The following is a 15,378-nucleotide window of genomic DNA, read 5'->3' on the forward strand; positions in this document are numbered from 1 at the left end:
TTGAATAAAAAAGATTGTTCATATGTGTGAGAAATTGCTGCAGCATAATGTTCACTCTTTTTCTATGAGTAGCATGATAATCTTTTCTTCATAGAAATCTACATCTTATCTGGGAAAGATTAGTAAAACTCATCTTTAATGTATGGTAAAACTGCAGATCTTTTTCGAAAAACTCTTTTCTCAAGTCAAATTTTCACAGTCAGAACATTCAGAAACAGGATCCCTTTTCCAGTTTTACACAGGATCCCTTTTCCAGTTTTACACTTGTGTTCAAGTGAAGGAAAATGTGTTCAGTTTTGTTCTGCAGCTCCTCTAGGTGATTTCCAATAAGACTTGAGACTTGCTGATATCCTTCCTCACTCTCAAGCCCAAACAGCAATAGAAACATTTCAAGATTTTCTTTTGTAACATGTTTTCAAAAGCTCATTTTCTTTTAAATCTAAGAATGTTGTCCTTTGAAATAAAAAAAAAAACCCAACCATTTTTTTTCACACCTTACAGAGACTGAAACATAAGTACTACGTAGGCTAGTTTCTATAGCTATTAATGTTTCAGGTATTCAACAGAATCTAGCCTGCTGTTTTCTTTAAAGGGGCCGTTTCAGTTCAGATACCCTATTGAGAAGTTTTCCACTGCTAAGTGGATTGTGTGTGTGTGTGTGTGTGTGTGTGTGTGTGAGTTTTTTAATGAGTGAAATGACCTTTGTTTAATGAAGTTAACTATTCTATAACATCTTTCAGATGTTAAAACATTTTGCCCCAAGAGCTTTTGATATCAGTACTTTTACACAGATGTTTTTTGTGTTAGTTTGGGTCCTCTGAGACACAGATGTCAAGACAAGATGTGATGTGCAGGGAATCTCCCACCCCACCCTACTACCCTCCCACATTGTCTGTTGGAGCAATCCTCATTCTAGTACTTCTACCCTGCTCAGTAGCTTGCTGGGAGAAGCCCAGAGGCAGCAAGGCCAGGGGTGGTTGCCATGGATTCCAAGGTGCGATAGCTAGAGTCAAGCAGTTCTGTTCCTCATAGCAGGTTAGGTTGAAGGGACATCTGAGTAGGGTACCGCTGTGGCCACTATACCCTCCTCTTTCCTTCAGCCTTTGACATCCTTCCCTCATGTGAACACTCTTTACTGTGTTACCCACCCATGGGGATGTTGTCACTCTGTTCTGCCTTTGACCTATGGGGACTTCTTTATTATGTGGATTATTCCTCATGCTTCTTAGAGTCAAGCTTTGCCACCCCTTGCACCCCTGTTGGTCTGCCTCTGTTCCTCCCTGCCATCCCTCACTACAGGAAGGCTCTTTTCATTCTGCTTCAACTCCCGAATTTTGGACTACCTGCCTCCCACATATACACCTAGCTTGCTTGGCTCCATCTAATAGCTTTTTGACTAAATTGTTGAGGAAAAGAAGGAAGAAGAGCCATCTGGGTTTCTTACATCTGCAACTGGCTAGAATATGGTTCCATTCACTGAAATAGAGAAAATAATAGGAGGATCTAAGAACAAATTTGGGCCTCACGTATGTGTTCATGTTGTGGGGAAGTAGAAGTTTGGATGTTAAAATAATGAAGTTTGGTGTGACTTTGGGACAGCTTCTTGAAATTAATAGGCTCAGTAGAGGAGTCTGACTGGAGATAATAGTATGGGGAATCGTTAGCTTCTATGTGGTAGTTGAAACCCTGACTTTCAAAGAAACAACAAAGAAGGGAGGAGCTAGCGATGGAGCATAGTAATAGTGCTGCCTGAGGGATGCACTGAGGAATGTACCAGGAAAATTAAGGGACAGGAGAGAGTTGAAAAGAGAGCTAGTGACCAACAGAGTATAAAGATATAAAAATGGCAAAAGAGTCACTGAGATTTAACAACCAGTTTAAAATTTAGTTATTATGGAGTAAGCCCATATCACACAGGTGGTAGCATGAACGGGAATGAGGGATTAAATGTAGCCAAAACAAAATATGTATTATAATTCAAGTAACAAAAAGTATATATTGTCATGTGGACTGAGGAATAGTCTTTTTCATCCTTTGCAGTAAAGATATATATGATTGACTAGCCAAGTCGATTTAAATTATTTAGCGTACATCCATAAAACTTTATGAATTACTTGCTGCATATATGATGACACTCGCCAGTGTTGCCCATTTTGTGTTGATTTTGTTAACGTACGTTACTAAGGAGCTTTTCATCAAATTTTGCAGTCCCTGAAACATTTTCATCTTTAAAGTTACAAATGTGATTTCTCAGCTGCTGTATAGAAAATATGGAACCAGAAATACTAACAAATGATAATTGTTTTCAAAGTGTTAATCTTTTAGTCACACAGTTTTTTTTTTTTTTACATCCTATGCTGAAAATAACAAGAAATTTGATGAAGAGGAAAAAATGGTTTTTTATGACTTAGTAGATAATTCACAAATAAGTGTTAAGATATTAGGATTTATGTCCTACCAGTTTCAAAAGTACTACAAGTGACTTGTTCAATACGGAGTACAACTTTAAAAAATGTCTTTAAAGTAATTGATGTTGTGTTTGTGACCTGGCTTGAAGTTCTCTTTTGGTGAAGAGCATGCATAGTACATGATTGTCTTTAAAAAGGTTTAATAGGCCGGGCGCGGTGGCTCACGCCTGTAATCCGAGCACCTTTGGGAGGCCGAGGCGGGCGGATCACAAGGTCGGGAGATCGAGACCACAGTGAAACCCCGTCTCTACTAAAAATACAAAAAATTAGCCGGGCGCGGTGGCGGGCGCCTGTAGTCCCAGCTACTCAGGAGGCTGAGGCAGGAGAATGGCCTGAACCCGGGAGGCGGAGCTTGCAGTGAGCTGAGATCCGGCCACTGCACTCCAGCCTGGGCGACAGAGCGAGACTCTGTCTCAAAAAAAAAAAAAAAAAAAAAAAGGTTTAATAATTATTTACTCAGTGAACAAATGTTTTGAGTGCCTTATGAGTCAGGCATTTTGTGGGTGCTGGAGATAATAGTGATGAAAACAAAAGTCCCCTTTCCTTATAGAACTTAAGTTCTAATGTGGGAAGGCAGATAGTACAGAAAAAAATTGGTGGATAGATAGATGGATAGGTAGGTATTTACTATATAGCAGGTACTATTTCTGCTTTTGTATAGTGCTGTGGAAATGAGTAAAGCCAGGACAAAGGAAAAGAAGAGGTGATGCTGGTGGGTATTATTTTTAAGTTGGATGGTTAGAGAAAGTATTGAATAGGGGACATTTGAACAGAGTCCTCCATGAAGGAAGTAAAATAAAAAGAGGAATAGCCAGCACAAAGGCTCTGAGGTTGCAGCACACTTTAACCCTCAAGAAAGAACGGTGACAGAAAGTGAGAAAGAGAGAAGTAAAATATGAGTTCACAGTGGTGGGGATGTATGTAGATGATAGAAGGACCCAACAGGCAACCATAAAAGACATTGGCTTTTACTCTGAGTGAAATGGGAAGCTCTTAGTGGGTGTTGAGCAGTGGATTAGTAAGATAAAACTTATTATGCATTTCAGGTACTTATTCCTAATCATAGTAATTAATTATTAATTTGGAGTATAGAAAGTTCATATGTGAAGTGATGGGTGTTAGCTCTTTTAGAATTCAGTGAAAATCCTAAACTTCTTGCAGAAAGTGATTCCAAGCTTTGAGTTACTCTTCCTGATGATTAGTACAGTTGGTTTACTTTCTTGTTATCTTTGTCCTAAAGCTTCTTAAATCACTTTGTAGCTCAAGTCTAATGGATTATACCAGCCCATGTAAATTCTGAAAATGTTAATATTGCCCAGTGATTCAGAGGCTTTAGTAATTTGCTTAAACTACTGATTGTTTTATTGGTATAAATTGTATTCCTCAGTGTCTACTATGATTTCAAAGTTAGTATTTGCCTTGGAATTTTCCTTTGAAGCTCGCAACTGTCGTTCAATATAAGACAGGCTCTCAGAGCTCCACTTATTTAACAACTGTGTCTGTGCCCACTTTTATTTCTTCAAGCATCCTAGAGTAAGCATTTCAAATGGTTTTGAATTATCAAAGGTCATTTTGAAAAACAAGATTATTGAGAAAATATTTTAAAAGTTTATGAGAAAGTTGTCTAAAATACACCCCGCCACCCAAAGTAGGCCTGAAATGCCACTAAATCAACAAAGGATACTCAATAAAAGTTACCCTGTATTTTCTAGGATTTGGGGAAAGTGGAGTAGCTCTACTTTCTCTAAATAACCTATTTTAAATTTGTTTGAACAGCAGAATTATTATACCTCTTTTTCATCCAGAATGGAGTTGACTGTAGGCATCTTTTTAAAGTACCCATAGGTCAGGACCTCTCTGGACTTTCCACTGCCTTGAAAGACACTGCCAGAAGAATGTTGTTCCCCACACTTACAAAAGGAAAAGTAATGTTCTTTTCTCCAGCCATTATTTTATGCAAAGTCTAACTTTATTTTATCAGAGCTATCTGAACTTTCAATTTATTTGAAACATTCATTGACTAATATCTTTAATGGAGCTTTTAATGTCTCTGATCATTTATCCTTTGTTAGGTTAGCAGAACTGTAACAACACAGTCACAAATGATACTTTCATAGTCATTTGTGGACATGTACTATGCAGAGTGTCACGAAGTTTGAGCCACCTGACCAACCTATTTCTAGTTGAGATCAACAGGGTGATGCTCTGCCTTCTTGTTGCAGCTGTCATACCGTAAACAAGTGTCATTTTCATGGTCCATGAGGAAAAGTATAGCATTTTCCTCATTTGGGATTGTGCAGGTTAGAATGGCCCCAAAACATAGTCCTGAAGTTCTGTTTAATGTTCCTGAGTGCAGGAAGGCTGTAATTTGCCTTAAAGATAAACTAATGTGTATTAAATAAACTTAATTCAGGCATTAGTTATAATGCTGTTGACCATGAGTTCAATGCTAATGAATCAATCTATATTAAAGGTATATTTAGACAGAAACACACATAAAAAAGGTTATGCATTGATCAGTTGGCAACAATGTTGTGACCAGAGGCTTGTGAGAACTGTATTTCCCCTAGGAGCAATGGCTCAGTATTTGTTAATTCAGTGGTTGCAGCAATTTTATAGAACGCAATTACTGTGAATGCGAATCAACTGTATTTCATTAACGGTGGTGATTTATAGGGACTTTAGATACCAGAAATGTTTCATGATTCCCTTTCTCGGAAACCATTGTTTTAATATGTTTAAATGCATGCATGCAGAGTTGTGATGTTAAACATAATTTCACTGTGGGTTCTGGTCAAAAAGATGAACTGTCATCAGTTAGCTTGAAAGATACATTATTCTAAACATTATCCTCCAGAAAATTGACATGTACAAGAAGCATATTGAATGCTTAGCAAATAATTTGTTTTAGAGTAATAATCTTTGAGTATTGTAGTGATTGTAGTTTTGGAAAAGAAGGCAGTATCAGTGTTAGAGAATAATATTCTTTCAGGATTTTATGTAGTTACTTCAAGGTGTATGAAAGAAGACTCACTTGGGTGTTAAATTCTTGTCCCTGCTTTACTTAAAGCTAGTAATCTTGAGAAATTTACTAAATCATTTTAAGCCTGATTACCTTGCCTGCAAAGTGAGGAACATTTTCAGTTTAAAATTTTATTTCTTTTATTAGTATTCTTCCTGACCTTGAATCATTTCTATTCCCATCATATCCAGTTGCCAAGAAATCCATGAACCTTAATGTTGTTTATTAGCCACCAGATTTTATTTTACTGAACTCAAGTTCAGTCACATTAGTTACCGATAAAATCATAAGTTATATATTTATATATTAACTGTTTATATTAATATATAAATATGTAACTTATGATTTTATCGGTAACTAATGTGACTGAACTTGAATATATCAAATATTAATATTTGATATATCTTGACATTTTGTATTATGGTAAGAAGTAATAAAAGACCTTCCTCAAATTTTAGGATATGGACTTCTGTTTGTTGATGTTTATGTTTTATGATACACTGTTGTAAATCATACTAAAGGTTTTCTCTGAAAAAGACTAGAATTGACAATACTTTATTTGTTAACAGTTTCAAGTTTTAGATCACGGGTGCTTAATTTCTTGTGTGTGCACAATATATTGGCATTGTTTTATCTGACTTCAAAGATGTCCATATAGATACCAACAAAGGATAAAGTGTAAGAATAAATATCATGAAAAGATGCTGTATCAGATACAATTCTAGAGCCAGGTTAAAAAAACATAAAGGTAAACATGCTTGATATATAAAAATTGAGAAATATGATAAAAAGAAATGTTTAAAGCATCTGTAATACCACTGCCTAAGATGCAGTTTATTTTGAAATGTTGTCTTCTAGTCTTCATACAGTTTAAAAATCATACTATAATTATTATTATTTCCAGTGTTTTCCCCTTAGCGTAATATAATATAACATCCATATTTTAAAAAATACTTTATGAACGTCATGTTTAGGGATTACACTGTATATATCCCATCTCATAGATTCCTTTATATTGAGCATTTGAATTTTATTTTATTTACATTTATTTTATCTTTATTTTTTGCTTTTGTGGATAAACTGCAGTGAGCATCCTCTGTATAATTTTTTTTTTCTGTTTTAGGATTACTTCCTTAGGATAGATTGCCAGAAGTGGAGTTACTGGGTCAGAGGGTATGAACTTATGAACTTTTTTTTTAAATAAATTTTTTGTTTCCAGTCATTTGTAAAAAAATTAAAACAATAATGATTATAATTGTTACCTGCTAGAAAACTGTTTCTGAAGGCAAGATTCTGTGATCAGGGAAGTTTGGGAAATACCCAGGATAAAAAGCCTTTTAATCTGATATACCTCAGCATTTCCCAAATTTAACTGAGCACAGAAATTTTTTTTTGATACACTTCTTAAAATTTTGTGGAAGTTTTATAGAGGATATAGTCTATGAACTACTGATGTAACGTTAAAATTGTTTTATTTGCTTGATTATGTTTTATTGGTCAAAGGAATTAAACTATAAATCTTTATGCTAAAATTATTAAAAGGGATTAATATTGTTTACTATGGTTTTGTGCATGTCTTTATAAAGTCTTACAACTTTTAAAATGGAAATGTTCTATGTTGTTTACTAAAAGCATTTTAATGCCTTGGTGGCATCAATACTTTTGCAGTCATTAATGATATTTAGAATGTAGACATATAACATGAAAGTAGAACATAATATAGATTGTACAAATCTTGTTTTTTCCACTATTTTCCCCTGCAGAATGTGAAAACCTTTGCATCTTCTGATAGTCTAGCCAAGGTCCAAGAAGTAGCAAGCTGGCTTTTGGAAATGAATCAGGAACTGCTCTCTGTGGGCAGCAAAAGACGACGAACTGGAGGCTCTCTGAGAGGTAACCCTTCCTCAAGCCAGGTAGATGAAGAACAGATGAATCGTGTGGTAGAGGAGGAACAGCAACAGCAACTCAGACAACAAGAGGAGGAGCACACTGCAAGGAATGGTGAAGTTGTTGGAGTAGAACCTAGACCTGGAGGCCAAAATGATTCCCAGCAAGGACAATTGGAAGAAAACAATAATAGATTTATTTCGGTAGATGAGGACTCCTCAGGAAACCAAGAAGAACAAGAGGAAGATGAAGAACATGCTGGTGAACAGGATGAGGAGGATGAGGAGGAGGAGGAGATGGACCAGGAGAGTGATGATTTTGATCAGTCTGATGATAGTAGCAGAGAAGATGAACATACACATAGTAACAGTGTCACAAACTCCAGTAGTGTTGGGGACCTGCCCGTTCACCAGCTCTCCTCCCCATTCTATACAAAAACAACGAAAGTGAGTATATTCATTATATTGTTAACCTGGGAAACTTTACATACCTATTTTAAGTAATGAAACTTTCCTCTTAGTCTTTGTATTACTAAAAATTAATCTTAAGATATGTAATAATAAAATGAACTAGTTTTTTGTCTTACAGAAGGTATTGGAAAGTATTAACAAGTAGAAATACTGATAATGGGACAATCTGAGTACAAATGGAGGGAAAGTAATTGAGCCTATTACTATGAAAAATTATTAACATCAAATTTTCATCTAAACCTTGAGTCCCGGGCAGGGATTAGTAGCTTGTGTGGGGTGTAGAGGTTTTGGGTGAAATATAATTTGTGTAAATCAAGTAATGAAGAAGCTTTTTATTTACAAAATGCAGCTGCTGGAGTGGGCTGTCTATTTACAAGTGTCACTCTAAGGCATAAATTACTCAAAAGTTGCCTCAAATTAGTTCTAGTTATTTATCATTTGAGAACTAGAAATAATGAATATTCATGTAGAATAGACTTACAAGTTAAACTATATTTTGGAAAGGAACATTTTAACTTGAATAATAGCTTACTTGTTTTATAGACATTAATGTCTGTGGTAGTTCATCCTCTTACTCCTACTTGCTTATTTCTTACATTTTACAGTGATTTTAGGCCACAAACAATATACAAACTGATTTAACTGATTTGACATCATATCATTTAACCTAACTTGACTTGGAATGAAGTGTCTTACACACTTGGATTAATAATAGTTGAATTGCTAAATCATGTTTTACATCTGCTTGTAAAACTTTAACTTTCTCAAATGTGTTTGGCCCTAATTTACCTAGCCTGTCTGCAAGTCAGATTATATTTAGCTGGCATGATCTAAGAAGGACGTGACATCAAGTAGTGATTTTTCATCCATTGTAACATCCCTGTCTCAAGATGTTGAAGCAGTAGCTTTGGATCTCAGCCAGGTGGCTCTACTGCTAACAACTATACATACACTGCTTTGTTAAGGCTCAGACCTTATATAGTGTCATTCCTCCCTTCTATCCCCCCAGTCTTGATCCCCTTCTTCAAGGTTACTGTATCAAAAGGGAGTTTATACATCTCTTTTTTTCCTGAGGGTTCAGTTAGAGGAATAGGGGTTTAATACTTAAGGTCCAATTGCATTATCTTATTTCAGAAAGAGGTTCAATCAAAACTAAGCCTTGCAGAACAATGCAGAGTTATTGCTGATTTCTGCTACACTTTAAATTAAAAGCAAAAAAAGCTAGTTAGACAAAAGTTTATCTTTTCCAAAAGAAAAGTCATCCTCATATTCTGTAGGAAACCTTCCATTTCACCAGTTTGACAGGTACTTCATCTTTTCTTTACCTTCAAGATAAAATCATTAACAGAAATTTTATGTGTATAATGATTACCTCTTTAAAAACGAAGTGTACTGAATTTGTTAGTTTTTTTTCTAGTGATTCTGAATCATGAATAACAGTTATTCTTGTACATTCAAGATAACAAGAATGGACTGGGCCCTAACCATAGCAGGGATAGATGTGTGTATGCATTTAGATATATACACATGTACAGTATAGATGTGTATATGCATTTATTATATAAGTGTGTATGTATACTTTTTGATATATGGTTGATCATGAGATGATTTGCCTTCATAAGTATGTCATGAAGAATACAAAGCTATTTGATTGCCAGGACAGTGATGCCCTTCTATAAGTACGATTTCAGTCTGAAATTTTTCTAAATGTTTTCCTTTTTGTCCATTCCTAAAACCCTTCTGCCAGAGTATTCCCAGAGCACTTTCAACAGCATTTAGAAAAGTCGCTTAGTACTGCTTTACCTAAAAAGAAAATGTCAGTATTCTCCGTCTGTAGATGTTTTAATACAATAAATAGAAGCTCTCACTAGTTCAAGTACTGTATTTTGGAAGAGCTTTAAATTCTTGATCATTATAAAGTTAAGACACTTCTACAGATGTTACCCTAGACCATAGTTTCATTCAAGTCTACTTAAACTTTGACTTTTGAGAGTAGAGGCATAAGAAATGAAATCCCATTTTTAAATGTTAATATAGGATTCGCTTTTTACAAATTTTACTCAGGATACTTTCAAGTTTTATTTTTTGGCATTCTCATAAACAAACCCTGTGGACAGCTAGACTGAATTTTATCCATCGTCCCTAAATATGCTGCATAAACAAATATGATATTAATGAGAAAAAAAGATTTTTAATTCTTCCTTGCATTGCTTTATTCTTTGAAAGCATTTTGAAAACTGTCAAAACTCTGAGGACAGTTTTTCCCCCCTTGTCACTAAAGGTTTGTTCTTTTGGGAGCTTTATGGCAAGCAATATATGTTAAAAATTCCGTACTGACTTACTGTTAAAAGTCAAGGGAAGTGATAGTCAAGAATTGCTATTTATTAAGCTCACACTGTTTGAAAGATCCTACCACAGATACATAAACAAAAGTTACAGAGAGGCCAAATGATCCACCCCAGATCACACTAAGTGATGAGAGATTTGCCTAATTGCAAAAAACCCCTTTCTGTTTCCATGTACTATGCTGCCCCCTATGGTAGAATATGACAAACATCACTAAACAAGATTTCCAATATAGTCATAGAGACTCTGGTGTGTGATGATTTTCTAATACTGTGTCCCATTTGAAGTGATCAGAGCTACCCTATAGAAAGGACAGAGAGCTCAGTTGACTACTTTTCTTTGTGGCACTTAACAAAACACTATTGAAGATTTTACAGCTCAAGGCTAAAGTAATCAGGAAGAAATGACGCCGTTAAAAAATTTGATAGAGGTCATACTGTCTCGAATCCGTAAAACATGCTTTTAAAGCAGAGGTTGTGTGCTGGCTGTTCCTCTAAATTTGACTAGCCTGTAAATTCTAGAGTCAGCTTGGTTCTCCAGATATAAATGTCTGTCTCTTCAGTTTTTACTTCCTTTGTCAACATCCTTATCATTTTTGTTTTAAATTGTTTTCTGAAGAGTGCCCAGCTCATATTGAAGAATCCTTGACATATTTTATGCAGAATATCAACTAATTTTCTACTAACATGAAAAACAAATGAGACAATTATTAGGCCAGATCTGGTATCCTGATCTTTTGATGAAGAGAAGTGTGTTTGAGCACTAATTTCTGATGCTTCCATATCTATCTTAGTGGCTTCCACCTGTTCTCTTCTCATATAACATCCTTACCTCAAATGAGTCTATTTTTTTTCCCATCCTGATTGTTGGATTCTTCCACCTGTTCTCGTCTCACATAACTTCCTTACCTCAAATTAGTCTTATTTTTTTCCCATCCTGATTGTTAGATTCTTCTTAGTAATTAAACCGTGTTTATCCATTTACCTCAAATAAGAAATAAATGTTTATCAAAAAATACATATGTATACAGGATAGCCGGGTGTGGTAGCTCACACTGTGATCCAAGCACTTTGGGAGGCTGAGGTGGGCAGATTGCTTGAGTCTAGGGGTTCAAGACCAGCCTGGGCAAACATGGCAAAACCCTGTCTCTACAAAAAATACAAAAATTAGCTGAGTGTGATGGCATGCACCTGTGGTTCCAGCTACTTTGAGGGCTGAGGTGGGAGGATCATTTGGGCCCAGGAGGTTGAGGCTACAGTGATCTGGGCCACAGAGAGTCCTGTTTCAGAATAAATAAATGCGGGGGGTGGTGTGGAGAAGCATCTAGTGTATTGGAGTTTAGAGGCATAAGACCCTTTCTTGGCCGGGCGCGGTGGCTCAAGCCTGTAATCCCAGCACTTTGGGAGACCGAGACGGGCGGATCACGAGGTCAGGAGATCGAGACCATCCTGGCTAACACTGTGAAACCCCGTCTCTACTGAAAATACAAAAAACTAGCCGGGCGAGGTGGCGGGCGCCTGTAGTCCCAGCTACTCGGGAGGCTGAGGCAGGAGAATGGCATGAACCTGGGAGGCGGAGCTTGCAGTTAGCTGAGATCCGGCCACTGCCCTCCTGCCCCGGGCGACAGAGTGAGACTCTGTCTCAAAAAAAAAAAAAAAAAAAAAAAAAAAAAAAAATATATAATATATATATATATATATATATATATATATCATATATGACCTCTTTCTTGTCTATAAGTTCTGAACAATAGAGGAATCAGGTAATAGGATCATTAACCAATCAGGGTATCTGGTCCACCATTCTCCAGCCACCTCCTAGGACCAGAGCTGCTGAGAAACTTTGTAGGACAATGTGTCTAACATTGGAAATGTAACAGGGCTCTAAGTTACACTCTGTTGTAGAGTTCTAGAGAATGATAGCTTCTTCAGAAAGTCCCTGGCCTAGTCTACCTACAAGACAAATAACTTAAGTTCAAATTCTGTTTGGTGTAGACATGTCCAGAGAGCAAAAAATGCTATTTAAGGCAGTCATCTTGAGTAACATCCACTAGTAAACATGGCCCAGTGAATAGCCATGTCCCCTACCTTTGTGAAGGAGGAAAAATGAAACATTGACTCAGCATAGTTTAGCCCAATTTTAAACATGTGGAGAGGATAATGGAAATGGGAGAAATGGGGACAATGGGTGAGATGGGTTTTCCCTTAACATATTAGAGTGATAAGAACTTTTCAGATCTGAGTTTGAATTCTGATTATGCCACTTACTATATGACCGTAAATATGTAATCTCAGTGAACCTATTACTTTATCTATAAAATAAAGACTAGAATGCCTACCTCTTAAGGTTTTTGTAAGGATTAAGTGAAATAATTTATGTAAATCAGATAGCATAGTGCCTGGGACACTCAAGATATTTTACAGATACAGGCCTTATGACATCACTTTATTTGTCTCCTGTGCCTTACCCCAAATCCCACAAAATACACTTCATTCCCCACAGCGGTTGTCAGTCTCTATATGTATGTTTTACGACCTTCAGCATTCAGTCATCATGTCACCCTCTAGTGTAAAAAGTAGAGAAATAAATTCTTTTAAAAACGTACACAGGAGGATTAGAAGAATACTATAATAAGCTAGGCCCATCTTCAATAAAAATAGACATAAATTTTGAAGCCGATGCTACCCACAGATCTCCCTAGCTGATAAAATATGTACCCTTTCCTTTCATTAGAATTTAAGTCAATTTATCTAGACTTCCTTCTAATCTTTAACTAAAGCTTCTGTATATTTAAATGCTTTAATGAATCTTCCATATGGATGCCACAATGAATTTTAGCTCATGGTTAATTTCTAATTAATGCTTGTTAATATAGTTTTAAATATATTTGTTAATATTGTGTTAAATCATAATAACTCTAAATGTTGGTGATAAACTGTATCTCATTCACTGCAGGTCATGACAGTTACTATTATTAATTATTTAAGAGATAGGGCCTTGCTGTGTTGCCCAGGCTGACCTTGAACCCCTGGGCACAAGAGATCCTCCTGTGTAGTTGGGACGGCAGGCGTGGACCACCGTACCCAGCTCAAAAAGTATTTTAATTATGGGGTTTCATTGTAGACTAAAGAATAATCTTCACACCAAATGGGCCATTTTAAAATTGTTTAATAGCGCTCCATTGATTTGTTCTTTATACAGATGATAAACCTCACTGAACTATACACAAATATCACAAATAGTTATCTTCAAAATACTTCCAAAGAAAATTGTTTCCTATGTGTATTATTATAATGATCTGATCCATTTTAATGTTGTTTTTTGTTGATGGTAGGGAAGACAGTATGAAGAAAAAGGATACAGGAATATATCATGATGAATTTTGTTTTCACTTTGGTAGATAACTCCAAAATGATTTTTCAAGCTCCATTCATTCACCCTAGCCATAGTTTTGCATTTCTAGCTGTCTGTTGGGCATCATCATCTGAGTGGTCCACTGAAAACTAAAACTACTAGTAGTTTCTTTCCCCAAACCAAGTTTTTATTTTCCTGCCCAGATTTTCTTTTCTCTCTCAATCGTCCCGTCTTCTGGTCAGTGGATGGAAAAGTGACTTGACTTCTTATGATCTGAGTCTGGGCCTGCTGAAGATTTTAACAGACTTGATCACTTAGTCTCTTTTTCTTACCTGCCAGGCACTTGTAAGATAAAATTGGAGGGTTAGTGTTTAAAATGTAAAGAGCATTTTTGCTTGTGCTTCTGTTTGCATCAGGCTATGATGCCATGCCCTTGACGGTGAGTTGGCAGTATGAATAATTGGATGAGTTTTTAAAATGAATTTTTAGCTCTGTGTAGATAATAGCCTCAATACAGATATCTGGTACCCTGTTTCCCATTGATAAAGCCAAACCTAAATGAGAACATTTGAAGTCATCCAATGTCTTACCATAGTTTCTACCTGGTTTCATCTCCTTTCCTCTCTACTTATTTTGAATGATACTCCTTCCCGCCAGCCAGATCCTTCAAATCCAAGTCCAAATCCCCTATCTTTATACCTTCCTAGATTTAGAAAATCTAATTCCTTTGAACCTGTTGTTGCTTTTCTTCATGGTGCAGTTCATTTGGTATTACCTGGTGACATTTTTGGTAAGCTTTGTCTTAAGTTGACATAAAATTCTTCACTTTTTTTGAGCAGTAGAAATTTGATAAATTGGCCGGGCGCGGTGGCTCAAGCCTGTAATCCCAGCATTTGGGAGGCCGAGACGGGCGGATCACGAGGTCAGGAGATAGAGACCATCCTGGCTAACCCAGTGAAACCCCGTCTCTACTAAAAAATACAAAAAAACTAGCTGGGCGAGATGGCGGGCGCCTGTAGTCCGAGTTACTCGGGAGGCTGAGACAGGAGAATGGCGTAAACCCGGGAGGCGGAGCATCTTGGCTCACTGCACTCTAGCCTGGGCGACAGAGTAAGACTCTGTCTCAAAAAAAAAAAAAAAAAAAAGAAGTTTGATAAGTTTGTCTTCAGTCCTAATTCACGTTGAGAGTTGAAGACTGGCAAACTGTAATGTGAACAGTTGTCATTTCACTTCTTTTTTTTTTTTTCTAAAACAAGGTCTTGCTTTGTTGCCCAGGCTGGATGGAGTACAGTGACATGATCGCAGCTCACTGCAGCCTCCACCTCCCAGGCTTTAGCAATTCTCCCACCTCAGCCTCCAGAGTAACTGGGACCACCTGTGGCACCACCACGCTTGGCTAATTTTTGAATTATCTGTAGAGACAAGGTCTTGCTATGCTGCCCATGTTGGTCTCAAACTCCTGGGCTCTAGTGATCTTCCTGCATGGGCCTCCCAAAGTGTTAGGATTATAGGTTTGAGCCACCATGCCCCAGCTTCATTTCACCTCTTAAGATGTACCTAAGCTAGACCAGAAATTGTAAATGGGCACATCATTAAAATTGAGTTTAAGACTCAGGTATTCAGTATATGTACAGATTGTTACATTGAGACTCCCCTGAGGAGAAGAGAAAAATCCCACCTTAGGAATCATTTTGTAACATGCAGAAATCGATTGAAGGCAATTCATACAGCCATTAAATATCACATTTGAAAGAATATTTAATAATGGGAAATGCTTAAAAATATATTATTTGAAATACAGGATTCAAAACTCTATACAGTGTGATCTTAA

The 15,378-nt window shown here is 36.6% G+C and overlaps 1 protein-coding gene across 3 annotated transcripts in view; it reads left to right on the forward strand.

Annotated features, from left to right (window-relative positions):
* The window catches only part of FBXW7 (F-box and WD repeat domain containing 7), a 219,452-nt gene that overhangs the window by 120,833 nt on the left and 83,241 nt on the right, over window positions 1-15,378 (forward strand). For 2 of the 3 annotated variants that reach the window (XM_017871122.1, XM_017871120.1), the window contains 2 exons: window positions 6,614-6,663; window positions 7,254-7,823. In XM_017871122.1, coding sequence (XP_017726611.1) covers window positions 7,323-7,823 — 501 coding nt within the window. In that variant the 5' untranslated portion in view covers window positions 6,614-6,663; window positions 7,254-7,322. The remainder of the gene's footprint in view (window positions 1-6,613; window positions 6,664-7,253; window positions 7,824-15,378) is intronic. The other variant, XM_017871121.1, reaches the window with a different exon arrangement.

This window comes from Rhinopithecus bieti, unplaced genomic scaffold, assembly GCF_001698545.2.
Source record: "Rhinopithecus bieti isolate Rb0 unplaced genomic scaffold, ASM169854v2 scaffold_3878, whole genome shotgun sequence".
Taxonomy (NCBI): domain Eukaryota; kingdom Metazoa; phylum Chordata; class Mammalia; order Primates; family Cercopithecidae; genus Rhinopithecus; species Rhinopithecus bieti.